Raw genomic sequence first — 27361 nt, 5'->3', positions numbered from 1 at the left:
GAAACAGTACCAGTACCAGGAACTCAAGTTCTGTGAGCCCCTCCCTGCCTCACCTCTGATTGTATCTGCCTTTCCTCCTCCCACCCAAACCAGGGCTTCTCAGAGGAAGGAGAGCCAGCAGTTAAGCAGGGTGGGGAATGGAAGGAGGGTCAGCTCAGGGTGTGTCCTGGAATGTGCTTGAGGTGGGCATGAGGGACCTACCTGTCCTAGAAAAGAGGTTGATGACCTTTCCTTGGGTCCCAGACGAATTCCCAGACAGGAAGAAGCAAAACTTTCCAGGACCTGCAAGTCCAAACCTGTGTGGGGAGATAGCATCACCCACTGGGGGAGGAATGCTGATGGATGGGTGCCTGCAGGGTGAGGCCAAGGGGAGGAAAGAGTAGTGGTCTCAGATCTCTGCTCAGAGAAGGAAAAAAACACATTCCCCCACCCAGCTGCAGGGAATAGATTCTGAGGTTAAGTATGAAAAAAGCAGATAAGCTTTTCCTTCCCCCATCTTAAGGCTAAAACAGTCTGTTGCAATAACTCTACTTCCCCTTTCTGCCTGTATTTTATAGTTATTTGTAGACTCTCTGTCCTTGAGGACAGGAAGAAATTGTGTCTTATATGCCCTTGTCTCCCCATATAAATACACAAGTGGGTGCTTGGCCCATGGCTGTGCTCAGTAAATGGAGAGGAGACAGGCTAACTAACTCCGGGCTTTTCAAGAGTAGCCCGTTTGGGAACTCTATTAGACTGGAATCCAGAGACTAGTTAATGATTTGTTGTTTTGAATGAGATTATTTACTGATGGAAGCATGAGGGGGGCAGCATGTTCCTAAGTGAAAAGCAAATAGGGAGGAGAGGTCGAGGAGACAGACTAGTGAAGTTCCTTCAGCTTTGTCCCTGCTGAGTTCTCTTCAAAGGAGCTGGTAGATGATAGAGTGGGGAGGGTTCTTCCTGGCAGACTCATTGGGTGTGACAAGCTGGCAGGTATCTTTAAGGTTGTCCATTTAGCTGTAAACATTTTATTGAGTAACTACTATATACCATACATTGTATTACTAGGTGCTGGTGAAAGTTGTTTTATCCAAGAGGAAAATCCACTTAAAGGGCATACAGCAAAACTTGCCTCCTGCTGCCCCCCCAGTGTCCCTTCTATGGCATGTACTGACCCTCTCCCTGGGCCTTCACCTACTTGACTTTCCCCCTCTAGCCCTGCTCTTTTCTCCCAAGCCCTGTCCCTGGAGAAGGGCATGAGAGTGGGAGCACTTAGCCATGGCTACCTGGCCCACCTCTGGATATTTGCCCATATGAGGTGAATGAGGGATTGATTCACCAGGTGCACGGTGCCTGCAAAGCAGTCCTCGTGATGCTTTGCACTGCTGAGAGGCAGTGCAGGGAACTGGTGAAGAGCATGGAGCCCGAGCCCAACTGCCTGGGTTCACATTGGTGCCTCAGTTTCCTCATCTATAAAATGGGGGTGATGGTATAGTAGCTACCCTGAGGGTGCTTGTGAGGGTTAAATTAGGCGCTTGGAACAGCAGTTGGCCTCCAGTGTAAGTACTACTAAGTGTTTGTTTTCATATTTTATTTTTTAACTTTTTCAGTCCAGCTGAGCCTACCCAGATTTGGGTGTGAGAATGAGTGGACTGGGTTGTAACGGGGTGAACAACTTTCCAACACTTCCCTGTGGTTGGGTGATTCCCAGCAGTGTTTATCCTTGGTCCTGGCCCAGAGAGCAGGATCAGGCTATCTGAGAGGCCTTCTGCTTTGGGGTGTGCAAGTAGCTGAGGAGGGTGTCAGTGTGCTCCACTTGAACTCATTTCCTCTTCCTCAAGTGGGAAGGTCAGCTTGGTGTCAGATTTGATATACACCACCATTTTTCCCTAAGAGAGTTTCCTGATTTTCTGCCTTTCCATCCAGCTGGTATATAATTATTTTATTTGGAGCTTTTAAGTGATCCTGAGGAGAAAAGAAACAGTCCAAGGAAGCAGGAGCCAATGAGCAAGAAGGCAGGAGGCCTGGGGCATGAAGACAGTACTGAGTTCTGAGGCTGGAGAGTGACCTCTTCCTTGGGAATACAGCCCCTGCTCAGGGAGGGGAGAGGGCTGCTCCCAGCTGATGGCCATGATCCTTCCACTGCGTCTGGGTTCCACTTCCCAATACACTCTTCCCCTAACCCCAATCCTGTGGTTCTCCCTGTCTGTTTATTATTTTTTGCCACCACTTCCCCACAGAACCACAGAATAGAATTATAAGACAAGTGAAAGTTTGTCATGCTTGGGATCAGACCTAATGTTATCAAAATATGTCACATTCACTTTAATGATTTTTTTAACAATAAATATGGGCTAATTGTAAAAGAGTCAAAGGCAAATACAGATGTATTAATGTAAATATGTGAATGTAAATACATGTCCATGTGTTAAAATACATATATTGATATATAAATATATTACAAATATACATATAGACATATAAAATATAAAATTATAGACATATAAAATTATAGGCTCCCTTAAGCCCCCCTTCATACCAGTGTCAAATGTTTGTAGTCTAGGGCATATATTTAATTTTTTTTAATAAAAATGAATCATACCATTCATGCTGTTCTCCAACTTTTTTTTATTTATTAAAGTATACCTTATTTTTCTCTTTAAAAACGCTTGAGGGGATGGTACTGAGGAACCTATCTGCAGGGCAGGCGCAGACAACAGACTTGTGGACAGAGTTGGGTAAGGAGAGGGAGGGGTGAATTGAAAGTAACACTAAAACATATGCATTACCACGTGAAGTAGATAACCAGTGGGAACTTGCTATCTGAGACAGGGAGCTCAAACCAGGTGCTCTGTGATAACCTACGGGGTGGGATGGGGTGGGAGGGCAGAGGGAGGTTCAAGAGGGAAGGGATATATGTATGCCTCTGGCTGATTTATATTGATGTATGGCAGAAACTGACACAATATTGTAAAGCAATTATCCTCCAATTAAAAATAAATTTATTAAAAACAAAAACAATTGAGGGACTTCCCTGGTGGCCCAGTGGTTAAGAATCCACCTTGCAATGCAGGGGACTCAAGTTCAATCATTGGTCTTGGTTGGGGAACTAAGATTCCACATGCTGAGGAGCAACTAAGCCCAAGCAATGAAAGGTCCCCTGTTCTGCAACTAAGACTCAGTTCAGTTCAATCACCCAGTTGTGTCCAACTCTTTGCGACCCCAGGGACTGCAGCACGCCAGGCTTCCCTGTCCATCACCAACTCCCAGAGCTTGCTCAAACTCATCTCCATCGAGTTGGTGATGCCATCCAACCATCTCATCTTACTGCTGCTGCTAAGTCGCTTCAGTCATGTCCAACTCTGTGCGACCCCATAGACAGCAGCCCACCAGGCTTCCCCGCCCCTGGGATTCTCCAGGCAAGAACACTGGAGTGGGTTGCCATTTCCTTCTCCAATGCATGAAAGTGAAAAGTGAAAGTGAAGTCGCTCAGTCATGTCCGACTCTTCGCGGCCCCATGGACTATAGCCCACCAGGCTCCTCTGTCCATGAGATTTTCCAGGCAATAGTACTGGAGTGGGGTGCCATTGCCTTCTCTGTCTCATCTTACTGGATGCAGTCAAATAAATAAAATATTTAAAAATAAATAAATAATTGAAATCCACAAGACTGTAACAATCATTCATATATCTATGACATCTTTATATGTCAATATATATATAAAACATGCTTTTAATGGCCGCTAAGCCTTGTTGGGCCTTTGGAAAGCATTTCAAGGCTTTTCTGTTTGATGCTGGCAAAACCCCTGAGAGTGAGTGAGGCTTGATGTTACTACCCTATTTCACAGATTAATAATAAATTAAGCTGGGACTAGAACCTGGCTCCTCTGTCCAGGCTCAACTTGAAAGCTCTTTCCACCATCCCTTTACTATCTCTTTATAAGCATCAGGGATGCTGTTGAGTGTTTGAATTATGTGACTCAAATTGACATTGGTCAACACTTTTTGATCTCTAAAGTTCTTGTTAAAAGTAGAAGATGAATAAGAAAGGATGTTTTCTTCCCTTAAAGAGGGAAAAAATTCCAGAACATTGTCAGGGCATTGCCTGTTAAGGTGTAATCATCTCTCAAATAAATATTGAGAGAACTGATGTATCGTTAATCATTTATGGACCTCTCCTCTCTGCTGGTTCCCTCACTCTATGAGAGATGGGTATCTTCTGCAACACACATTGAACCCCTGAAGTAATATTACCATTTCAATGATGAGATTCTCCAGTCATTCTTTTGCTTTGTTGGTTTGTTTAAGTGGTCTTCCCGGCTAGATTCTCAGCTGTTAAAAGCGGTTGACGGTGATAAAGAAAACCAGTAACACAGAAGGATGAGTTATCCAACAGAGTAAACTGGAACAGAGTTGTGAACTGAATTCTTTAGGGGAGGAAGGGAAGAGAAGCAGTCAAGTGAATGTGCATGTTTGGGGACGTAGTTTGTACTCACCGAATACAAGCCATTAAAACCTGTGAAATATTTCACTGAATGAATTTTCATAGTTCTTCACTCACACCCCCTACCCCTACCCATCTACCCTCCACCCCCATCAAGAAAATTCTGTCTTTCTCAAACAATCCCGCTGATGGAGGGAGCAAGGCTGGAAGGCAGAGGGAGCTGGAACTCGCTACAGTACTTGCGTCAGTGGCCCTCAGAAAACTACAGTTTTAAAGAATTCCTTGAGGACTTCCCTGGTGGCACGGTGGATAGGAATCCGCCTACCAATGCAGGGGCCAGGGGTTCAGTCCCTGGTCCAGGAAGACTCCACATGATGTGGAGCAACTAAGCTGTGCACCAACTAAGGTGTGCACCACAACCGCTGAGCCCGTGCTGTAGAGCCTGCAAGCTGCAACAACTGAAGCAAGCGTGCCTAGAGCCTGTGCACTCCAGAGAAGCCCATGCACGGCAATGAATAGCAGCCCCCACTCTCTGAAACTAGAGAAAGCCCTCACACAGCAACGAAGACCCAGCGCACCCAAAAATAAACAAAATTATTTAAAAAAAAATAATAAAGAATGCCTTGAAAGGCTACGCCCTTTTTTTGCTAGTAACCCAAATCGAGAGTTTCCAAGTAAGTTCTTCTTGTTGTCTAGTTTACTTCTCCTCTTCTGGAAATTTAAACTCTTTCCGAGCTCTGACGATAAAGGGGAGGTGACAAGGCTGGCCTTCACGACTGCAGATAAGCCGCAGGAAACTGAGGAGGTCAGCCCCAACTGGAAAAGGTGGGAAAATCCGCGCCCCCAAGAGGTCGTAACGTCCAGAGCAGCGGGATCCGGTCCGCAGGCATCACGTGATGGCGCAGCGAGGCAGGTAAACTACAACTCCCAGAAAGCCTCGCGACCCGCCGGCGTTACGCAACTCTCGCTGATTGGTCGCTGGGGATATTTGAAAGGAGGGGCTGGCGCGGAAAAGGAAGGTTACATTTTGGATCCTTGAGGAGTACTCAGTGTGGTGGGTAAGTCCTGGCCCTGGAAAGAAGAATGATTTCTAGGACGGTAAGGCTTGGAGGTACTCGTGAACGGTGTATGCGCCGAGGTGAATGGAGCCCCAGCGCTGACTTGAGGGATAGGCTGGGCGGCTCCACTAAAAAAGTCGGGAGTCCTCGGAGCATCCTGGTGGGCGCTGGAGAGCTCGATGGAGGCCTCTGTTGTGGTGCGTTGGTTGGTAGGATGGGTAGTGAGGCCGGGGATAGGCTGGGAGGAAGGCATAGCAGAAGCGTCGGTTTATAATGGGAACCCGGTTTCCTGGCTGGGCTTTTTTCCCGACAGGATTTCTGATGTCTTTCTTTGCCCTCCATCTTCCGCACCTTCAAGCCCTTCTCCCGCCCTTCATTTAACTCCTTTACAGATCTCTGCCTTTCCTAATCCGTCTCCTTTCCCCTAGCCCTCCGGCACCATGAGGAGCTTCAGAGGAGTCAACTTTGGGACCCTGCTAAGCAGTCCAAAGGAGGCTGAAGAGCTGCTGCCTGACTTGAAGGTGTGCGCGCTGTTCGACTGTGGACACACCTGGCTTACCAAGCTGAGCTGTTTTGTTTTGTAACTTATTTGAAGAGACAGATGAGTAGGAGATCCTCTCTTGGGCAGTCCTGTTTCTGTTTCCTTTCCATATCTCTTTCTTCTTTGTTAGCCTCGTTCACATCTTCCTCTCCTCCTAGGAGTTCCTGACCAAGCTTCCCAGCTGCCGGTCTGATTCCGAGAGGAGACAAACTTGTGATGCCATTCTGAGGGCTTGCAACCAGCAGCTGACTGTCAAGCTGGCTTGCCCTAGGCACCTGGGAAGCCTTCTGGAGCTGGCGGAGCTGGCTTGCGATGGCTACTTGATGTCTACACCACAGCGCCCACCCCTCTACCTGGAACGAATTCTTTTCATCTTTCTACGGAACGTTGCTGCACAGGGAGACCCAGAAGCCACTCTCCGACTTGCTCAGCCCCTCCATGCCTGCTTGGTGCAATGTCCTCGCCAAGCTGCTCCTCAGGACTATGAGGCTGTGGCTCGTGGCAGCTTTTCTCTGCTTTGGAAGGGGGCAGAAGGCTTGATGGAGCGGCGAGCTGCATTCTCAGCTCGGTTAAAGGCCTTGAGCTTTCTAGTACTCTTGGAGGATGAAAGTATCCCTTGTGAGATTCCCCACTTTGCTTCTCCAACAGCCTGTCGAGTGGTAGCTGCCCATCAGCTGTTTGAAGCCAGTGGGCATGGTCTAAATGAAGCAGATGCTGATTTCCTAGATGACCTGCTCTCCAGGCATGTGATCACAGCTTTGGTGGGTGAAGGAGCCTCTCCTGGTCCTCTTTCCCCCCAGAGGGCCCTCTGTCTCTTGGAGCTCACCCTGGAACACTGTCGTCGCCTCTGCTGGAACCACCACCACACCAGGGCCACAAGTACAGTGGAGAAGGCCCATGATTACCTAAGGAACACCAGTCTGGCCCCCAGCCTCCAGCTATGCCAGCTGGCAGTTGAACAGTTGCTGGCTGGGGAAGGAGGACCCCAGGCAGTGGCCAAGCTTCTGATCAAGGCATCAGCTATCCTGAAGAACAGCTTGGAGGCACCATCACCCCCACTGCGAGCATTGTGTGACAGCTGCCAGTTCTTCCTCTCAGTCCTGGAGCGAGGCACCAAGAGGTGCTATGGACTTGATGCCATTCTGAGCCTCTTTGCTTTTCTTGGCAGCTACTGTTCCCTCATCCAGAAGCTGCAGGATGGTGTGAGTTCAGGACCCAGAGGTCGGGTGGGAATGTGGTTCTGTGGCCTCTCTATCGGGCTAGGGTCTCTGGTAAGATCTGGAGACCCTGGGTTCTGCCTTGGTAAGCTGCTCTTTGGACCATGCCTGGCCAGCCAGCAAGCAGCCTAGTATATGCTGGCAGGGGTCCATTCTGATGTCCTCCTTCCTACTCCCCAGGCTCTGTCGGTTCTCCAGGGCTCTGGGCCAGGCTTCAGCTTGGAGCTCCCTGCCCCTCAAACCAACCTTTCCCTTCCTTCCTCAGGTCTGTGGGGACTCCTCCAAGCAGCTGCAGGCTTTGGTTCAGATACACTTTCAGGGACTTCACCTCTACACTGCGGTGGTTTATGACTTTGCCCAAAGCTGTCAGGTACCCTCTGGAATCAAAAAACCTGGACAGGTCCAAGGATCTGGGGTTGCTTGACTGTCCTTGGTAGAGCTTTGAAGTTGCTTTGGGCATGGAGTTGGGTGGACATCACCTTGGACCTCGTATGTCTCCTGTCTCCTCTCACCTCTCTTGTTCCTTCAGGAAGCTAATTTGGCTGACCTGGCCCAGCTAGCGGACAGTTGCAGATCTACTGGTATCTGGATGCTGGAGGCCTTACAGGGCCTACCTGGCCAAGAGCTGACTGACTACCTGGGGATGACTGGTTAGTACCATGGGCGTCAGATGCAGGCAAGTAGCACTTGCTGAATAGTTCTGACCTCTTTGGGATTCCCTGTGGTTTTTGGAGGCAGTGAAAAGATGTTTATAAGTATCCATTACTCTGTATTTAATATCAGTAGAGAAGTGATGAGACTAATTTACCAGAGCAGATATTAATTTTTTTTCTCATTGACTTTGAAATCTGACTTGGCATGTGTTTCATGAATATGTGAAAGTGAAAGTTAGTTGCATAGTCGTGTCTGACTCTACAATTCCATGGACTGCAGCCTGTCCCGTTCCTCTGTCCATGGAATTCTCCAGGCAAGAGTACTGTAGTGGGTTGCCATTTCCTTCTCCAGGGGATCTTCCCGACATGGGGATTGAACCCAGGTTTCCTGCAATGCAGGCAGATTTTTTACCCACTGAGCCTCTAGGGAAGCCCATGTAGAATGGTCATAACTTAAATTTTTTAAAACCAGGCAAAACATTCACATCATTCAAAATTCAAATTGCACAAAAGGGCAGGCAGTGAAAAGTCCCTTTGCCTCCTCATAATCCTAGTAACCCACTCCCACTTTGCAGATGCAGCTAATACGGTCAATGTCTTATGCATCCTGCTAGAGATACACTATGTATATCTACTATATGTGCATATACTATGTAATTGTATATATTAGCCAACAGGCATATATACTTCCCCATCTTTTTTTTTTCTCCCCACCCTTTTTAATTGAAATAAACATAGGGAAAAATACTAAAGTCATAAGCAAACAGTCTGATGAACTTCTGCAAAGGAAGCATACTTTGTAATCAGCATCTAGGTCAACTCAAAGAATATGACTTAACCCCCCTGAAGACCCCTCTGTTCCTCCTTCTGGTCCACGCACCCCAACGGTAACCACTATCCTAACAGCATTGGTTAGTTTTGCCTGTTTTTTGTATTTCATAATAAATTTCCCCCTTAATTTACAAAAAGCATGGCCCTTTAGTTTAAATTATATAAACCTAAAGAGTTCAGTCACTAGAAGGTTTTGGACATTTTTCATATTCATATTTTCAGGTTAAATCTAGCCACAGAAGTGAAAAAATATAAGGAGTCACAAAAATTAACAGTATGAAAATTCTTCCCACAGAATATTGAAGACCTACTTTATTTTCTTCTAGCCATCTATGTCGATAGCCAGGAAGCTGCCTAAACTAGAATTTAGGAAGAGTGTATTCTTTGATTCAGTGAATATTTATTGAGTACCTACTGTGTGCTGCTAAGCACTGTTTCGAGTTCTTAGGTATGTCAGTAAACAAAATAAAGAGCTCTGCTGTCATGGAGCCACATTCTGGTTGGGGGAGAAAGATCATAACCAGTAGGATAACTGAAGTACAACTTGTTAGAAAATGATCAGAAATATGGAGAGAAAGGAAAAGTGGAACAGGAGAAGAAAGGGAATTAGGAGCTCAGGATAGATGAGGGGGCAAGTCACCGTTTAAATAGGTGGTCAGGGTTGGCCTCATGAAGAGGGTGACATGAGAACAACCTGGAGTGTGGGAGGGAGTTGGCCAAATAGGCATCTGGGAAAGTACATCCCTGGCAGTGGAAGCAGCCAGTGCCAGGGCCCTCTGGCAGGACAGAGGTGGTGTGAATTCAAGGACTAGCAGGGAGGCTAGTGAGGCTTCAGTGGACTGAGGGAAGAAGAGGGAAGTGAGGGACAGGCCAGAGTGTTTCCCCCCAAATGCTGACCTTTGGAGCAAGGTGAAGACAGATCAGTGTGTGAGAAGGGATGGGCCCTGTATGGGAATGAGGACTTGGCTCGTAAAACAAGGGCAGAGGTGGGACTTCCCGGTTGTCCAGCGTTAAAGAATTGGCCTCGCAGTGCTGGTGATCTGGGTTCCATCCCTGGTCAGAGAACTAGGATCCCAGAGCAACTAGAGCTGTGCACCGCAGAAACCAGTGAGCCCTCACACCACAACTGGAGAGTCTGTGCACTGCAACTAAAGATCCCACGTGATGCAATGAGATCCTGCAGCTGGCAACCTGGACCTGACACAGTCAAATAAAGATTTCTTTAAAAAAGAGGCACAGAGGGGCTGGGTGATGTGAGGTTGCCTTCCGGAATGGAGGGCTCAGGCAGACTTGAAACCCAGAAGGGGAGAACGGCCCCGTTCTCACTCCCTAGCAGTGGGCATTGCTGCCTAATCTGGGGGCTGCCGAGCTGACCACACAGGTTGAGCATCTCTCTACTGCCCCTCCAATGGCAGAGGGCATGGAGCTATTCCTGTGGTCCTCTGTCCTCTTTCCCCTGCAGTCTCGTACACCAGTAACCTGGCCTACAGCTTCTACAGTCACAAGCTCTATGCCGAAGCCTGTGCCATCTCCGAGCCCCTCTGTCAGCACCTGGGCTCAGTGAAGCCAGGCACCTATCCTGAGGTGCCACCTGAGAAGGTACGCGGGTACGAGGGAGGTGATGTTGAGAGGGAGGAGGGGACTTGAGTGGCATGCAAGGGCCTGGCCAGGACCTTGGAGTAGAGAGTCAGGAGCTGCATGTTGGCACTGGTACCTGGGGCAGTGTTTCCCAGACCTCACCTGTACTGTTATTTACTTTTTTGATTGACTCACTTTTTATATTTAGCCTGATCCCCAGCCAGTGCTTTTCATCCTGGCTAGATGTTAGAATTGGGTGAACTGAAAAAAAAAATTCTGAAGCCTGTCCGAAGCTAATTGCCTCAGACTCTCTGGCACTGGGGCCAAGGCATCTGAATTTTTTAAGTTCCTTAAGGAGTTCCTTTGCCCAACCAGAGTGAGAACCACTATCATAAAGCAAGAATATACCCAAGAAATGATGGGCTGGCTGGATTAACAGGCGAGACGGGTCATAGAGGGCCTTGGGTTTCATCTGATGAGCCTCTCAAGGACTGATGTGGCATCTTGGGTTTCTCAGCATCGCTGTAGTGAATGACTGGAGGGCAGGGACAACAGTGGGCACCCAGGTGGCTCCAGCAGATCAGGCAGAAAAGGGCAAGCATCTGAACTGAGGCAGCTTCCTGGGGGATGGACAGAAGTGGGTGGGTGCAGGAAGTCAAGGACTAACTGGAGAGTGACTGGCTGTGTGAGGGGGGGAAGGAAGAGGCCAGGATGGTCTCGCCTTTCCAAGTCAGGAGAAGGTGGCGATTTGCTGAGAGGAGGGGGAGGGTCAGGAGGAGGAGCAGGTTTTCAGGGGTGTGGGTGATGGATCTGTGGGTGTAGTTGAAGCCTCAAGGAGGACCGTGGGCACACACGCACATACTCTTCCGTGGTACGTACTCCTTGCATGCCTCTTCAGTTTGGTCTGTTTTCTTCCTCTGGTCAGTTGCACAGGTGCTTCCGGCTACACATAGAGAGTTTAAAGAAACTGGGTAAACAGGCCCAGGGCTGCAAGATGGTGACTTTGTGGCTGGAGGCCCTGCAGCCCTGTGGCCCCGAACACATGACTGAGCCAGTCACCTTCTGGGTTCGGGTCAAGATGGATGCTGCCAGAGCTGGAGACAAGGAGCTACAGCTGAAGTGAGTTGGTGGGGAAGGGGATGACCCAGCTTCCTGGCCACGACTGCTTTTGGCACTCAAGGTCATGTTCATTCTCGTGGCTGAGAAAGGCACTGTTCCCTCCATTCACTGTGATTGACTGATTGCCGAGTATGAGCAGGCACGGGGCTGGGTTCTGGGGGGACAGCAGTGACAGGCGGTGTTCTTGCTTTCACCCCTGGAAACTGAGCTCAGCAAACCAAGACGGGGACTCCTTGGCGTGGGGCCAAGTCTCCCGAGTGCTGAGCCTGCCCTCTCTCAGGACGCTGCGAGATAGCCTGAGTGGCTGGGACCCGGAGACCCTGGCCCGCTTGCTCAGGGAGGAGTTGCAGGCCTACAAGGCAGTGCGGGCCAACACAGGGCAGGAACGGTTCAATGTCATCTGTGACCTGCTGGAGCTGAGCCCCGAGGAGACAGCAGCCGGGGCCTGGGCCCGAGCCACCCACCTGGTGGAACTGGCTCAGGTGCTCTGCTATCACAACTTTGCCCAGCAGACTGACTGGTGAGGAGGAAGGGCAGGGGAGGCCACTCCTGCTTCTGGCCCGGGGTCCTCTTACCCTTTTCCGAGTCTGTTTCCCTCTCCACGTCCCTGAGCGCCCCCTGTAGTTTGTGGTCATGGGGACTCTTGAAAGGTGAAGCCAGCTTGCGGCAGAAGGCCCTTCCCGGGACACTGCGGCCAGATCTCATGGTTAAGCCGGGCTTAAGTGCATCTTCTCCTGACAGCACTGCCCTCGATGCCATCCGGGAAGCTCTGCAGCTTCTGGAATCTGTGAAGCCTGAGGCCCAGGACAAGGATCGGCTTTTGGATGATAAAGCCCAGGCCCTGCTGTGGCTCTACATATGCACCATGGAGGCCAAAATGCAGGAGGTGAGCACGGTTGCTCTGGGCTGAGCAGGACTGGGCTCAGGGATTATTTTCCCTGGACCCCAGCAAGCTAGCTGTTGTTCAGTCATGTCTGACTCTTAGTGACCCTATGGACTGTAGCACACCAGGCTCCTCTGTCCATGAGATTTCCTGGGCAAGAATACTGGGAATTGCCAATTCCTTCTCTGGGGGATCTTCCCAACCCAGGGATTAACCCCCCTCTCCTGAATCACAGGTGGATTCTTTACCACTGAGCCACCTGGGAAGCCCAGTAAGCTAGTACCAGCCCTGCTTTTCACCCTGATCGCCCCATTCAGGGTATCGAGCGGGATCGGAGAGCCCAGGCCCCTTGTAACCTGGAGGAGTTTGAAGCCAATGACCTGAATTATGAAGATAAACTCCAGGAAGATCGCTTCCTATACAGTAACATTGCCTTCAACCTGGCTGCGGATGCTGGTGAGGGCTGTGAACTTAGCAAGGTCGGATGCGGCCTCCTCGATGGCCTCCTAAGAACAGGATGGGTCCCCTAGCTGTGGGAGAGGCTCCCCGAGAGTGGGAGGTGGGCACAAGGCAGAGGCTATTATGGGAAAGATGACCACATTTCCCCAGACGGCCCACACTGAGAGAATGACTAGTCCCTTTCTTCTGATTTACAGCACAATCCAAATGCCTGGACCAAGCCCTGGCCCTGTGGAAGGAGGTGCTTACTAAGGGGCAGGTGCCCGGTATACGGTGTCTCCAGCAAACAGCAGCCTCCCTGCAGATCCTAGCGGCCCTCTATCAGCTGCTGGCAAAGGTAACGGGACAGCGTGTTGACACAGACCAGAGACTCAGCTCCTTCACCTTCTTTGGCCTGTGTCCCAGCTGGGAAGTCATGTCACCCAGTGTACACTCTGTCACCAGCTTCCCCAAGTCTAACCCCAAGGCCTTAGGCAAGTTGCCTAGCCTTTCAAGCCCTCATTTCCTTATTTCTAAAAGGAGAGTAACAGGACTTCCCTGGTGGTCCAGTGGCTGATTCCACTCTTCCATTGCAGGGGAATGTGGGTTGGATCTATGGTCATGGAATTAACATCCTACATGTAACACGGTGTAGCCAAAAAAATAAAGTAAAAATAAGATAAAATGAGGGTAACAATAATATTAACTCTGCCTTGTTAGCATTCAATAAGATAATGCATGGAAGATGGTGTGTGTAAATGAAATACTCAAATGATAGCCATAATTATTAGTAATTATCAGATAATTTTTTAAATATTTATTTTTATTTTTTTATTTGGCTGCCCAAGTCTTTAGCTGCAGCATGTGAACTCTTAGTTGTGGCATGTGGATATAGTTCCCTGGCCAGGGATCGAACACGGGCTCCCTGCGTTGGGAGCACAGAATCTTGGCCACTGGACCATCTGGGAAGTCCTAATTATCAGAAAATTTGAGATGTGTATACTCAGGAAAAAATACACAAACACCTGTAGACACAATTTTACATTTTTACATGCAGTGCTGGGAGGTGTCAAGGACTTCCTGAAGTTCTTCTCTGGACCCCACATTAAGAACCTATGAAAAAACGAAAAGGATCTTTGTACTATGGGTGTTAGGCCACTTCCCTAGCAGGAGGAGCCTGGGGAGGCTGCCTGAGCCCTAGATTTGAATGTTACCTCTATCGAATACCTGTTATGTGGGCTTAGACAAGCAGCTTAATCCTACCTAAGTTTCAGTTTCCTCATCTGTAAAATTAGGATTAGAATTGTTATGAAGATAAAGTGAGCTGGTACTGTGGCTGGCACATAGTAAGTGCTCAGTAAATCCTGGCTATTGATGATGGCTGGCATGCAGGCTTTAGAATAGAAAGGGAGGGGGCAGGATGGCTTGCACACACCCCTGGCTGCCCTCCTCTCTGGCTCCTTAGGGATGGCCAATGGTTACTCTATCTGGGTGGCCGCATTCCAGCCAGCCCCTCAGATTAGACCACAGGGCTGGAGAGGAGGGGGTGGAAATGAAGGCTTGAGTACAAGCTGGGTAAACGCGTTGCTCCCGGCCTACCAGCCCCTGCAGGCTCTGGAGGTCCTCCTGCTCGTCCAGATCGTCTCACAGAGACTGAAGGACCATGCGAAGGTAGCCAGCTCTTCCTGCCAAGTCACCCAGCTCCTCCTGACCCTCGGCTGTCCCAGCTACGCCCAGGTACAAGTGCCAGTCACCCCAGCTTGCGGACCTGGCTTCAGGGACTGGCTTCTCTTCTCTGAGAAGATGGGACACTAAAGGGGCAGCTTCTCTGCCTTCTGCACCGCATTTGGCTGAAGGATCGTACAGGGTGGTTGGGAGGCGGCTGTGGGAAGAGGAGGCATCTCTCTCCATCTCCCAATTGTTCACTCTCTTACATAGCCCAGTGAGACAGAACGGCAGAAGGCCCTTTACTAATCCTGTATTTCCCAGTGGTTTCTGGTGCCCTGGCTTGCTTACTAAGGGCTGTTACAATGTGTCCTAACCAGTCTCCTGGCCTCCAGTTCCTTCCTTCTCCACTCCATGTTCCAGCATGATGCTTTCAGGCACAGATCTGATCTTATTAACTCTTTCCTACTTAAAGAGTTTCGTGGACTTTTCCATTACCTGAGGGATATGGTCCAGATCCTTTATTCTGAATTGCCCGCTTTCTGTACACTGGTTCACTTTTTCTGGCCGCTCCCTGCCATGAACCCCATCTGTACCACTATATTCCTTGTATGGGCCTTGCTGCCTTTGCCTATGTTAATCCTTCCACCCTAAATACACCCTCACCCCCATTTTTTTTTTAACTGGGGTATAGTAGCTTTTCTCCCATTTTTTTCTTTTTTTTTTGTTCAGCAAACACGTACTTTGTTTTCAAGGCCTAGCTAAATGGTCTCCTCCTTCGTAAAGCATTTTAAATGTCCTCTTCCTCACGGGCAAAATCAGCCACTTTTCCTGTGTCCCCACACCACTGATGGCATTGTATCATGATAAGATAGGTATGCCCTGCCCCTACCCCCCTGCCCCCGCCTCACTGCACTGCAAGCTGTTGGATGGAAGGGCCTGCTTACTGCTTATCCAGCTTTATCTCTCTAGCTTAGTGGTTAACTGAAAGCTACTAAATGAGCACTTTAGTTAGAGAATAATTCCTACGTATGTTTGTGTTAGTTGCTTAGTCGTGTCCAACTCTTTGCAACCCCATAGAGTGTAGCTCACCAGGCTTCTCTGTCCATGGATTAAAACATTTGAGATAATTTAATATTTAACTGGATGTGTTCAACATTTTGCTTGTGAATACTTTAATCCACTTTAATTGGAACAGTCTGGCTGCCTGGTCACCAGCACGCTCACAGAAACCCTGATTGTGTCCCCAGGTGCACCTGGAAGAAGCAGAGTCGCGTCTGAAGCTTCTGGATCACACCACAGACACATATCTGCTCCTCTCCCTGACCTGTGACCTCCTGCGAAGTCGACTCTGCTGCGCTCGCCAGAAGGTGCTTCTCACTTTCTTGATCTCCGAAGGTCCTTGGGTTTGGAAGGATTTTAGGATTCTCCAGATATCTGTCTGGCTCCTGAGGTTTCTCTGGAGCTGGGGAGAATGTTCCTGACCCTGAGAAGCAGAGCCATCTCCTCACCTCACCTTCTCCCGAGGATCATTCACCAGTGCTTCTCTAGGAGCCGTTCTACCATTTTTATCCTTTTCTAGCTCTCTCAGGGATAAGGGGCAAAGTCTGTCCGGTGACTAGAAATTGGGATGACGCTGACACCCTCAGCTGGGATCCAGTTGAGGGATCTAAAAGGCTGGAATTTCTCACACACAAGCTGTGTGACTGGGTATCTTGTACCCTTTGTGACTCTAGTTTTCGGTCCAGCTTTTAACATCTGAAAAGCAGGGGCTTGGGCCACGTGATCTCTAGGGGTATCCCAAGTTCTGAACTGCTGATCCGATCCCACTCACTGCTCTCCTCTGCACCCCTACCCTCTATCCCCAGGTGGCTGAGGGTGCTGCTCTGCTGCTGTCTGTGCTTCAGGACCCTGCCCTCCAGAGGGCATCCAAGGCCTGGTACTTGCTGCGCGTCCAGGCCCTGCAGCTGGTGGCGGCCTACCTGAGCCTCTCGCCAGACAGCCTGCTGGCCCCGCTGTGGGAGCAACTGTGTGCCCAAGGTGAAAGAAGCGGGCAGTGGGCCTTCTTGCTGGGTGTGTGTGGTCTGTCCGCTGTCCCCTCTGCTGTCCAGCTGCATGGACGAGCCAGCCTAGAAGCTGCCCAGAGTAGGCTTGGGATAGCACATGAGTTTCAGTTCACTTGCTGACTCTAATCGATTGCTCAATGACTCCCCTGAACTGACAAGGATTCTGAGACTGGTCTTAGGGGGAAGGAGTTCTGTGACTGATTATCTCTGTCTGCCTTAAGCACGGACGGAGAGAGTGACAGCCTGCTCTGCATTTGCTGTCTTAGTATTTGAAGATGGTGGAAGCTCTGGCCACATCATCTCCCTTCTTGTCCCTCCCACCTTCTCCCCACACTTGCCCAGGCTGGCAGACACCTGAGATAGCACTCATCGACTCCCATAAGCTTCTCCGAAGTATCATCCTCCTGCTCATGGGCAGCGATGTGCTCTCAATTCAGAAAACAGCTGTGGAGACGCCATTTCTGGACTATGGTAAGCCCAAGGAGGAGAGCCAGTGTGGGAATGAGCAGACTGGTTGGTAGGGCTGGCGGTTTTGTCTCCAGAGGATTCAGGCTATGGATCCTGGTTCCATGTGATGATGATCTCATCTCCTTTGCTGCAGGTGAAAATCTGGTACAAAAATGGCAGGTTCTTTCTGAGGTGCTGAGCTGCTCGGAGAAGCTGGTCTCCCGCCTGGGCCGCCTTGGTAATGTGAGCGAAGCGAAAGCCTTTTGCTTGGAGGCCCTGAAACTTACAACAAAGCTGCAGATACCACGCCAGTGAGTACAGGGCCCAAGAGCCTGGTGATTCCCAAACCTCAGTGCCTACGACCTTGACCGTGGGTTCCCAAACTGGTCCACAGATTAACATGTTATGTTTGGAGGGGTTGATGGTAGAATGCATTCCATGGCAAAAAGTGGGAAATGCTGAGCTAATCAAGATTAGATGTTTTTTTTTTCCTATTGTGATTGTCATTGAGTTGCTAAGTCGTGTCCGGCTCTTTTGCGACCCCGTGGACTGTAGCCCCCAGGCTCCTCTGTCCATGAGGTTTCCTATGGGACTTATCATATCCTCCAGTATGCTAATACACATTATAAATCTCCAGAAGGGAGGTTCAGTACACAGTGATTCCCTAAATCTCTTTGCCTGGAAGAGGATCTTTTCAGTGAGGAATTTGATTTGGGAAATCCTGTCCTTAGGCACCAGGATGGGCTGGTTTGAGAGATGAGCACAGAGGGTTTCCCCAGGGAGTGCCTAAAGTCAGCTTTAGGAAGTAAAGGCTTTCTGGAGGCTGGAAAAGACTATGATGGCTCTGCCCGGGAAAGGGCAGAAAGAGACCCTCTGGGGAAACAAGGAATTCCACTGATGGGTCTGTCATCCCCTCTCCCAACCAGGTGTGCCCTCTTCCTGGTGCTGAAGGGGGAGCTGGAGCTGGCACGCAATGACATGGACCTCTGTCAGTCGGACCTGCATCAGGTTCTGTTCTTGCTCGAGTCTTGCACAGGTGAGCAGCCAGGCCCCCACGCCCGTGGGTGGTGGTCAGGGTGACGCATGCACCGTAACACAGCTTTACATGTCAAGGTTTGGTTCCCTTCTAAATCATGACTGACTTCTGGTCCCAGGACATAGCTCCCTTCACTTCAGTCAGACCATTGGTGTCCTCACTCCTTCAGATGGCCTGTCCAGGACTAACCCTACCTGCTTCTTAGTTTGCAGCACTAATATATTTTAATTTAAATAAAATTGAGTATTCAGTGCCTTGGGTACTCACCACACTTCACGTGTTCAATAGCCGCCACGTGTGTGGTTACTATATTGGGCAGCACAAGTGTAGCATCCTCAGAAAGGATTAGGGCTAATGATAAAATATTGTACTTATGGTGCTTTTTTTTCTTATCAACTACTTTTACCTGTAGTCTTTCACTGGACCCATACAAAACCCTGGGAAGTCAAATGGGAATGTCAGGTTTTTCCATTCATAAATTCAGAAAAGTTGAGAAATTCAGTGTTTTGGGCCAGGATCATGGGGCTAGTCAGGGGCAGGAGCCAGGATTAAGACTTGGGCTTCTGGGTGCTGGCCTGCCAACCTGCACCGTGCAGCCTTCTGAGCTGCAGAAATGGGGGCTCTGTGGGTTGTGCTGATCCACTGTTAGAAGGGAAGACACTGTTAGGATTTCATCAAAAACCAGTAAGCTATGGGACTTCGCTGGTGGTCCAGTGGCTAAGACTCCACTCTCCCAATGCAAGGGGCCCAGATTCCATCCCTGGTCGGGGGAACTAGAGCCTGCCTGCCACAGCTAAGAGTTTACATGCCACAACTAAGAAGATCCCCCCACGACTGAGACTTGGCACAGATGAACAAATAAGTAAATATTTTAAAAAACAGTAAGCTATGCCAATATCTAATGTGCTAGTACAGGAATATATATATAAGCCATTAGTAAGTATTAAAATAATGCAGATGAGGGCATCAGCCGCTGGGTAGACACACTGGTGTCATTCCTCCTAGTTCCGTAATGCTTGTCCCACTCTCTGCTCAGAGTTCCTCGGACTAGCGCAGCACCCGGACTCTGTGAAGAAGGTCCACCTGCAGAAGGGGAAGCAGCGGGCTCGGGTGCCCCATCTTCCAGATCTCCCGGAGGAAGAGCTCATTCTAAAAGGCCCTGCCCTGGAGCTGGTGGCCACCGTGGCCAAGGAACCTGGCCCTGTAGCACCCTCTGCTAATTCCTCCCCGATCCTGAAAACCAAGCCCCAGCCCAGCCCCAGCTTCCTGACCCACTTGCCCACCTGTGACTGCTCGCTCTGTGCCAGCCCTGTCCTCTCGGTGGTCTGTCTGCGCTGGGCATTGGTCACAGCGGGGCTGAGACTGGCCATGGGCCATGAGGCCCAAGGGCTGGATCTGCTGCAGGTGGTGCTGAAGGGTTGCCCTGCAGCCGGTAGTCGCCTTGCCCAAGCGCTGCAGGCTTCCCTGAATCACACAGCACCCCCCTCCCCTGTCCCAGGCCTCTTTGATGAGATCTTGGCTCAGGCATATACACAGCTGGCCCTGGAGGGGCTGAGCCAGCCATCAAACAAGAGCCTGGGAAAGGTCTTGGAGTCAGGGTTAACGTTTGTGGTGGCGCGGATACCCCACCTGGAGCCCTGGCGAGCCAACCTGCTCTTGGTCCAGGCCCTTGCAAAGCTGACCAGCCTCAGCTGCTGCACTGCCCAACTTTTTGCAAGCTCCTGGGGCTGGCAGCCGCCATCAATAAATAACCCCACAGGCTCAGAACCCTCTAAGCCTCGGAACCAAAAACAGTCAGGACAGTCCAGACGAGGATGCCAGCAAGTGGGCTCTGCTACCCTGCCCCTCTCACATACCTCTCTGAAAGGTCTGGAAGGTGGAGGACCACCCTGTACACCTAAGCCCCCAGGCCGGGTCAGGCAGGCTGGCCCTGGGGTACCCTTCACCGTATTTGAGGAAGTCTTCCTTACAAAGACCAAGCCTGAGGTTCCCAAGGCCCCCAGGGTACAACGGAGGGTCCAGACACGCCTCAAGGTGAGGTGGGACTATAGCTAGGTGGTACTGGTGTTGGGTGAGGATGGTCCTGGAGAAGAGTTCTGCAGGGCAGGTGTTTCTATGGAATAGCTTCCCAGGGCCGGGTGGGAACTGTAGCTCTCCTGTTACCTATCACAGGACCCCTTATATCTTCCATAACGAGACCTAGTTCAAGACCTCATTTGTTTCAGACAGAAGGGACTTTTCTCGGTTCTAGTCTGTTCCTTTCCCTTTTCATCCTTCCTCTGGATCTTCTGCTCCTTCTCCCTCTCCCTCCTTCCACACTGGAGTTACTGCCCCTGATTGAGTATGGCCGATTATGCAGGAGGTTAATTCCTAAATCTTTCTCAAGGGCCTCGGTGATGGCGCCTCCACAGCGCCACCTCCTGGCCCTTTTCCTTTTCCCACCATTCTAGGTGAACTTCAGTGACGACAGTGACTTGGAAGACCCTGTCTCAGTTGAAGCACAGCTTGCAGAGGGATCCAAGAGACAGGGCAGTGCCTCCCGGGGCCGGGGCCGGGCCAGAAAGGGCCCGAGTGTGAAGACCAACTCAGTGGCCACGTCAGGCAGTGCCCCCGGCCTCAGTGGCAGAAGCCGGAGGGTCAAGAAGGTGGCATCAGGACGTTGTGAGGAGCTGGGCCCTGAGATGATGAGGACCATCCCTGAGGAGGAACTGACTGACAACCAGATGGAAATGAGCTTTGAGATCCTCAGGGGTTCTGATGGGGAAGACTTAGCCTCAGGTGTGAGGGCAAGGGTGGAAGGCAGAAGTCCATTTTTTTCGAGGTTGCCCTGGGGTCAAAACACAAGAAATAACTGGGGCCAAAGATGGAACAGAAAGAAAGTTCTTTTGCTGGCTCTGGGACTGGACCCTAGAAGGGAGAGCAAGGGGATGGCAGGAAGAGGGAACGCTATAGAAAAGTTGTGTCATCTGCCTAGGTGGGAAGACACCAGCTCCAGCGCCTGATACAGCCGTAGGAGAATGTGAGGTGTTGAGACGGGATGCCAGCAAAGAGGAGCTGCCCGGCCCAGACAAGGAGAGAGACATGGATCTGGGTCCCCGGCGCAGACTCCCTTCGGCCCCCATAGCCATTGGTAAGTATGTTGACCACCGAGATCTGATCACCTGATCCCAGTACCTTTCCATTCTGTCCTTGGTTCTGGGTTTGGATCCCCGTCTGGATCCAGTAGCCTTGAACATGGGTCTGAATCCCAGCAGTCTCTACTAGCTGAATGCTAGTCACTCCGCCTCTCTGAGCTTCAATTTATTTAACTGTCAAATGGAATTGGGGCAGGGTGGAGAGAGTGGCTGCATGTAAATTGCACAGCACGGCGCTTGGCATACTGCCCTTCAGAAATGGTAGCTGCTGTTTTCCACGTGGGAGGGGAGATAGGCACTGGTTCTTGGAAAGATTTTCTCAGGAAGTCAGGGATTCATCTATGTCTTGTCTTTCCTTTAGATCTGTCTACCCTGGATTCCATCTGTGACTCACTGAGTGGTGCCTTCCGTGGCATCAGTCACTGCCCTCCTAGTGGGCTCTATGCCCACCTCTGCCGCCTCCTGGCCCTGTGCCTGGGCCACCGGGATCCCTATGCCACCGCCTGCCTTATCACCGAGTCTGTCTCCATCACCTGTCGCCACCAGCTGCTCACCCACCTCCACAGGCAGCTCAAGTGAGTGCCCCCCATCCCTCAGGCTTGTGCTGGGACAGACTAGAGGGGAGGCTCCAGACTTTGAAGGAGGGAGACCTCACCTCCACTCGTGTCGCCTACAGCAAGGCCCAGAAGCGCCGAGGGCCGCTGGACATAGCAGACCAGTTGCAGGGGCTGCACCTCCAGGAGAAGCCTGGAGACATCCCTCTGGCACGAATCCAGCGCCTCTTTTCCTTCAGGCCTCTGGGATCTGGCCACTTCCCCCAGCCTGAGAAGGACAGCTTCCGGGAGCGTCTTGCTCTGATTCCCAGTGGTATGGTGGCAGGCATCGTTGGCTATGCTGTTCTTTGATGCATCTTCTTCTTAGGAAAGAGTTGGGTGAAGGATCTTCAGGCATTAGTTCACACACAGATTTATGATCCTTATAGTAGAAGGGCGTGTCATGCTTTGCCACTGATTAGTCATTTTGTTACTCTCACCAAATAGACATAACCTTAAATCTGGAAATCTTATTTTTTTTTTAATCTCAAGTTTGAGTTACCCACAAGTTCAATGTCTTTCTTTCTTTAGAGCTAAGTCAGGTGTCTGGAGTTTTCCTATGCTAACATGAAACATGTTCACTGATGATTTGAGTGCCTCACTGTGAGTGGGAAGTGGGGAAGGGAGCAGGTCAGAGGAGGCAATTTTGTTAGTTTCTGTAGGGACACAAAGAAACACAGAACATGGTCTATCTACAGGGACTTGTTAGAGCAAGGGAGAGCACTTTGAACTCCAGTGATCAGGAAAGACTTCTAGGAGTTGTCTTAAGTGACGGACAGGGACTGAGTGCAGAAGACAGTGAAAGGAATTCCATGTAACAGCTGAAATAACTCAGGACATGTCCTGTGTGCCAGGGGTGACCGTGTGTGTTTTGGCCCTGGCCACCCTCCAGCCTGGAACTGTGGGCAACACCCTCCTGCTGACTCGGCTGGAGAAAGACAAACCCCCGGTCACTGTACAGATCCCCACTTCCCAGAGCAAGGTAGGTTTCCGGGGTCAGGGAGCAGAGTTGGGCTGGGGCAGGCTTCTGGTCTACCTGTGGCTGGGGGATGGAGAGATGGTGGTCACATGGACAAGCAGAACTTAGACAACCCCATCTCCAAAGCTTTCTGTGAGTTCGGCCTTGAAAGAGTTTGACGCCATCCAGAAGGAGCAGAAAGAGAACAGCAGCTGTACTGACAAGCGAGAATGGTGGACGGGCCGGCTAGAGCTGGATCGCAGGATGGAGGTGTGTGTTCCCAGTGTGGGATGGGGTTGGGCCTGCCCTAGAATATCTCCTCTCTCAGGGGTCCATCCTAGGTCTGTACTGAACTACCTCAAGTCCTTTCTGGAGGTGTTGCTGTTTTTCAGTTGTGTCAGACTCTTTGCGACCCCATGGACTATGGCATGCCAGGCTGTTCTGTCCTCTACTGTCCCCTGGAGTTTGCTCAGATTCATGTTCATTGAGTCAGTGATGCTATCTAACCATCTCATCCCGTGCCACCTGCTTCTCCTTTTGTCTTCAGTCTTTTCCAGCATCAGGGTCTTTTCCAATGAATTGGCTTTTCACATCAGGTGGTCAAAGTATTGGAGCTTCAACTTCAGTATCAGTCCTTCCAATGAATATTCAGGGTTGATTTCCTTTAGGATTGACTGGTTTGATCTCCTTGCAGTCCAAAGGACTCTCAAGAGTCTTCTCCAGAACCACAATTCGAAAGCATCAGTTCTTCTCACTCAGCCTTCTTTATGGTCCAACTCTCACATCCATATATGACTACTGGAAAAAGCTTAGCGTTGACTGTATGGACCTTTGTTGGCAAAGTGATATCTCTGCTTTTTAATACCCAGTCTAGATTTGTCATAGCTTTCCTTCCAAGGAGCAAGCCTCTTTTAATTTCATAGCTGCAGTCACCGTCTACAGTGATTTTGGAGCCCAAGAAGAGAATCTGTCACTGGTTCCACTTTTTCCCCTTCTGTTTGCCATAATCTTAATTTTTTTCATGTTGAGTTTGAGGCCAGCTTTTTTACTTTCTTCTTTCACCCTCATCAAGAGATTCTTTAGTTCCTCTTCCATTTCTGCCATTAGAGTGGTATCATCTGCATTTCTCACGTTGTTCATATTTCTCCCATCAGTCTTAATCCCTGCTTGTGATTCATCCAGCCTGGCATTTCACATGATGTACTCTGCATATAAGTTAAATAAGCAGAGTGACAGTATACAGCCTTGTCGTACTCCTTTCCCAATTTTGAACCAGTTCATTGTTCCTTGTCCAGTTCTAACTGTTGTTTCTGGAAGTGTAGGCCTAAATAAAAATTATTACTTGGGAACCACGAGCACAAGGGGACTTCCCTGGCGGTCCAGCAGTTAAAGTTCCATACTTCCCCTGCTAGGGGTACCAGTTCAATCCCTGGTCTGGGAACTAAGATTCCACATATATGTGGTGCAGCAAAAACAAACAAACAAAAAAAACCAATAAAACAAAACCAAATAAACAAGAGCCGAAGACTTGAAGGGGTTTTGGCAATGAAATGTTTAAAGATGAGTACAAAATAAGAATTTAAGGCCAAATATCAGCCTCCCAGGGCTTCCCAGGTAGCTCAACTGGTAAAGAATCTGCCTGCAATGCAGGAGACCCCAGTTCGAGTCCTAGGTCAGGAAGACCCCCTGGAGAAGGAATAGGCTACCCACTCCAGTATTCTTGGGCTTCCCTGGTGGTCGCTAAGACGGTAAAGAATCCGCCTGCAATGCAGGAGACCTGGATTCAATCCCTGGTTTGGGAAGATTCCCCAGGGGAGTGCATGGCAACCCACTCCAGTATTCTTGCCTAGAGAATCCCCATGGACAGAGGAGCCTGGCGGGCTGCAGTCCAGGAGGTCTCAAGGAGTTGGACACCTCTGAGCAACTAAGCACAGCAGCACATCAGACTCCCAGCCATAATTTTCATTTCATTTCCTGACTTAGCTTTTGCCCACCTGTTTGTATTTATCCAAATGTAGTGATTTATTACAAATCTTACCTTATCAATACTCTCTTAGAGTCTGAGCAAATGAAAAATGTTTCTCTCTTGCCTTTTATGTTGGTTGTAAGATAAATAAGACACACCCACTCATTGGAAGATGCATTTCCTTGTCTCCAAGAGGGTGGGGAGAGAAACTTGGCTTCTTCCCTCACTGACGGTTCTGTTGTGCATCCAGGTTCTCACCACTTCCCTAGAGAAGTACGTGCTGGGCTGCTGGCGGGGGCTGTTGCTGCCATCCAGTGAGGACCCTGGCCTTGTCCAGGAGGCCTCCCGTCTACAAGAGTCACTACAGCAATGTGGCTGGAAATATCCCGACCCCACTCTGCTGAGAGTGAGTTGAGAAATCAGGGAAGAGGATGAAGTACGCCTTGCCTCTTTCCCACCTGCCACTGCGGGTGGAAAGGGGAGCTCTTGTACTCACTGACCACTGGTCCCCTGCAGATCATGCTCAGCGGTGCCAGTACCCTCACCCCGCAGGACGTGCAGGCCCTGGCTTATGGGCTGTGCCCAGCCCGGCCAGCCCGAGCCCAAGAGCTCCTGGGTGAGGCAGTAGGGCGTCTCCAAGGTCAGATGGCAACAAGCAGTAGGCATCTCGTGTTAGTGCTGGACAAGGTAAAGAGCCAGGGGCCACATGGGTAGCATCTGTGGGCAGTGGGCACTTCCTCTCAACCATGCTCCTCCTGCCTCCTGCATACCCCTGCCTCAGGACAGTAATGTCTGAGTGCTTTTTGCCCAGGACCTACAGAAGCTGCCGTGGGAGAGCATGCCCAGCCTCCGGGCCCTGCCTGTCACTCGGCTGCCCTCCTTCCGATTCCTACTCAGCTACTCCGTCATCAAAGAGGTGTGGGGTTCCGGGAATGGAAGGTGGGAGTGATGGGTAATTGGACAAGAAAAGGCAGAGAGACATCGCAAGAGAGGAAGGTGGTCTTAAGAATGGAAAGGGACTTGGGTTGTTTGAAGCTTGGGTGCTCTGACCAAACTGGGATGCTGATCACTGGGATCTCCATCAGTCCGGGGCCTCATCAGTGCTGAGCCAAGGAGTGGATCCTCGAAGTACCTTCTACGTCCTGAACCCTCACAATAACCTGTCAAGCACAGAGGAGCAATTCCGAGCCCATTTTAGCAGGTCAGGGGGAGAAGAGTAAGAAGGGTGGTGGGGAACGGTAGACGCAACACAGGAGTAAATGTCCTTTTCTCTGGAATCAAATGTTGCAGCCCACCTCCTTCCCAGTGTTCCTTCTGCCCTTTTTGCCACATGACCCATCTGCACCACACAGCGTGTGGGATCTTAGCTCCCCGACAAGGGATTGATCCCCCGCCCCCTGCACTGGGAGTGCAGTCTTAACCACTGCACCTCCAGCTAAGTCCCTTTTCACTGCCTTTTCCCTGCAGTGAAGCTGGCTGGAAAGGGGTGGTTGGGGAGGTGCCAAGCCCGGAACAGGTGCAAACGGCCCTGACGGAGCGTGACTTGTACATGTGAGTGCTCAGGGCAGGGAGGTGGGGAAAGGGACAGTCCCAGAGGGTGGGTATCATCACGGTCTGCTCTGGGGCTTTGGAGCCCCTGACTGACTCTGGACAACTCTGGAGGCCTGGCCCTGTGAGGTCAGTTTCATCTCACCTCCTTCTGCCTCAGCTATGCAGGGCATGGCGCCGGTGCCCGCTTCCTGGATGGGCAGGCTGTCCTGCGGCTGAGCTGCCGGGCAGTGACCCTGCTGTTCGGCTGCAGCAGCGCAGCCCTGGCTGTGCATGGAAACCTGGAGGGGGCTGGCATTGTGCTCAAGTATATCATGGCTGGCTGGTGAGTCTCGAGGGGCAATCTATTCAAGGTCCTGACCCCAAGTGCTTTCCCAGGTCTGAACTCTAAATCCTTGCTCTTTTGTGCCCCATTTTCCTCCCATCCTAGTTCCCTGGCATACTTGGGCTTTTACCCCTTTGTCATCATCTATCCTCCTCCTGGAACTATGGGCCAAGGGGCTTTCTCATTGGTTTAATCCCTCTCAACTCATTCACCACCACAAATCATGCCTGCCCTAGGTTCCGTTTTTGAGCCCTTACTTTGTATTTCTTCCCTCTCTTTTCCCAGCCCCCTGTTTCTAGGTAACCTCTGGGACGTGACTGACCGTGACATTGACCGCTACACAGAGGCTCTGTTGCAGGGATGGCTTAGAGCAGGTTCAGGAGCCCCCCTTCTGTACTATGTCAGCCAGGCCCGCCAGGCTCCGCGACTCAAGTACCTTATTGGGGCTGCACCTGTAGCCTATGGCTTGCCTGTCTCCCTGCAGTGACTCCTTGGAGCTCTCCTGTTGCCGATAGAAGCTATATGACTATTCTACCTCCAAACTTAGGTTTGGCCCTGAAGATAAATATTTTAAGTGATTTTCCCCAGTGTTTTACATGAAAGATTTCGTTTTGATTTAATTTTAATATAATAAAGATACGTTACTTAAAATCCTGTTTTGTGTAGTTTCTCTGAGAACATTTGAAGATAAGATGCCCACTTCCCACTATATGGTTCTATAGATAAGAATAACTTGCAACAGTCCAAGTCTGAGAGCATTGGGAAGAAAGGCGAACCACAGGACCTGGCTTGGCCTCAGCAGACAAAGCTAAAGGAGAGCAGGGCATCAAAATGATCTAAGTGGGGACAAAGCCCTGAGGAAAGGTAGAGATAGATCCATTGA

General features: G+C 50.3%; 1 protein-coding gene across 2 annotated transcripts; it reads left to right on the top strand.

Annotated features, from left to right (window-relative positions):
- The first annotated feature begins 5438 nt into the window (after nt 1–5438).
- ESPL1 (extra spindle pole bodies like 1, separase) lies at nt 5439–27129 on the top strand. 2 transcript variants are annotated; one of them, XM_027967256.3, is made up of 31 exons: nt 5439–5480; nt 5909–6001; nt 6180–7223; nt 7504–7608; nt 7768–7888; nt 10185–10321; nt 11226–11419; nt 11700–11939; nt 12161–12305; nt 12620–12758; nt 12959–13098; nt 14343–14477; nt 15656–15775; nt 16274–16445; nt 16814–16942; nt 17073–17229; nt 17845–17954; nt 18991–19988; nt 20405–20732; nt 20929–21084; nt 21450–21663; nt 21765–21955; nt 22536–22663; nt 22787–22909; nt 24856–25011; nt 25122–25292; nt 25417–25521; nt 25691–25806; nt 26073–26156; nt 26314–26478; nt 26764–27129. In XM_027967256.3, the coding sequence occupies exons 2-31, from the start codon at nt 5921–5923 to the stop codon at nt 26963–26965; spliced, it is 6306 nt and encodes a 2101-aa protein (XP_027823057.2). In that variant the 5' UTR covers nt 5439–5480; nt 5909–5920; the 3' UTR covers nt 26966–27129. The 2 variants fall into 2 exon arrangements, with proteins under 2 accessions (XP_027823057.2, XP_042102602.1); XM_042246668.2 differs by having other exon boundaries at nt 5439–5677.
- The last annotated feature ends 232 nt before the right edge of the window (nt 27130–27361 follow it).

Source organism: Ovis aries, chromosome 3, assembly GCF_016772045.2.
Source record: "Ovis aries strain OAR_USU_Benz2616 breed Rambouillet chromosome 3, ARS-UI_Ramb_v3.0, whole genome shotgun sequence".
Taxonomy (NCBI): domain Eukaryota; kingdom Metazoa; phylum Chordata; class Mammalia; order Artiodactyla; family Bovidae; genus Ovis; species Ovis aries.
This window is presented reverse-complemented; position numbering and strand designations above follow the sequence as displayed.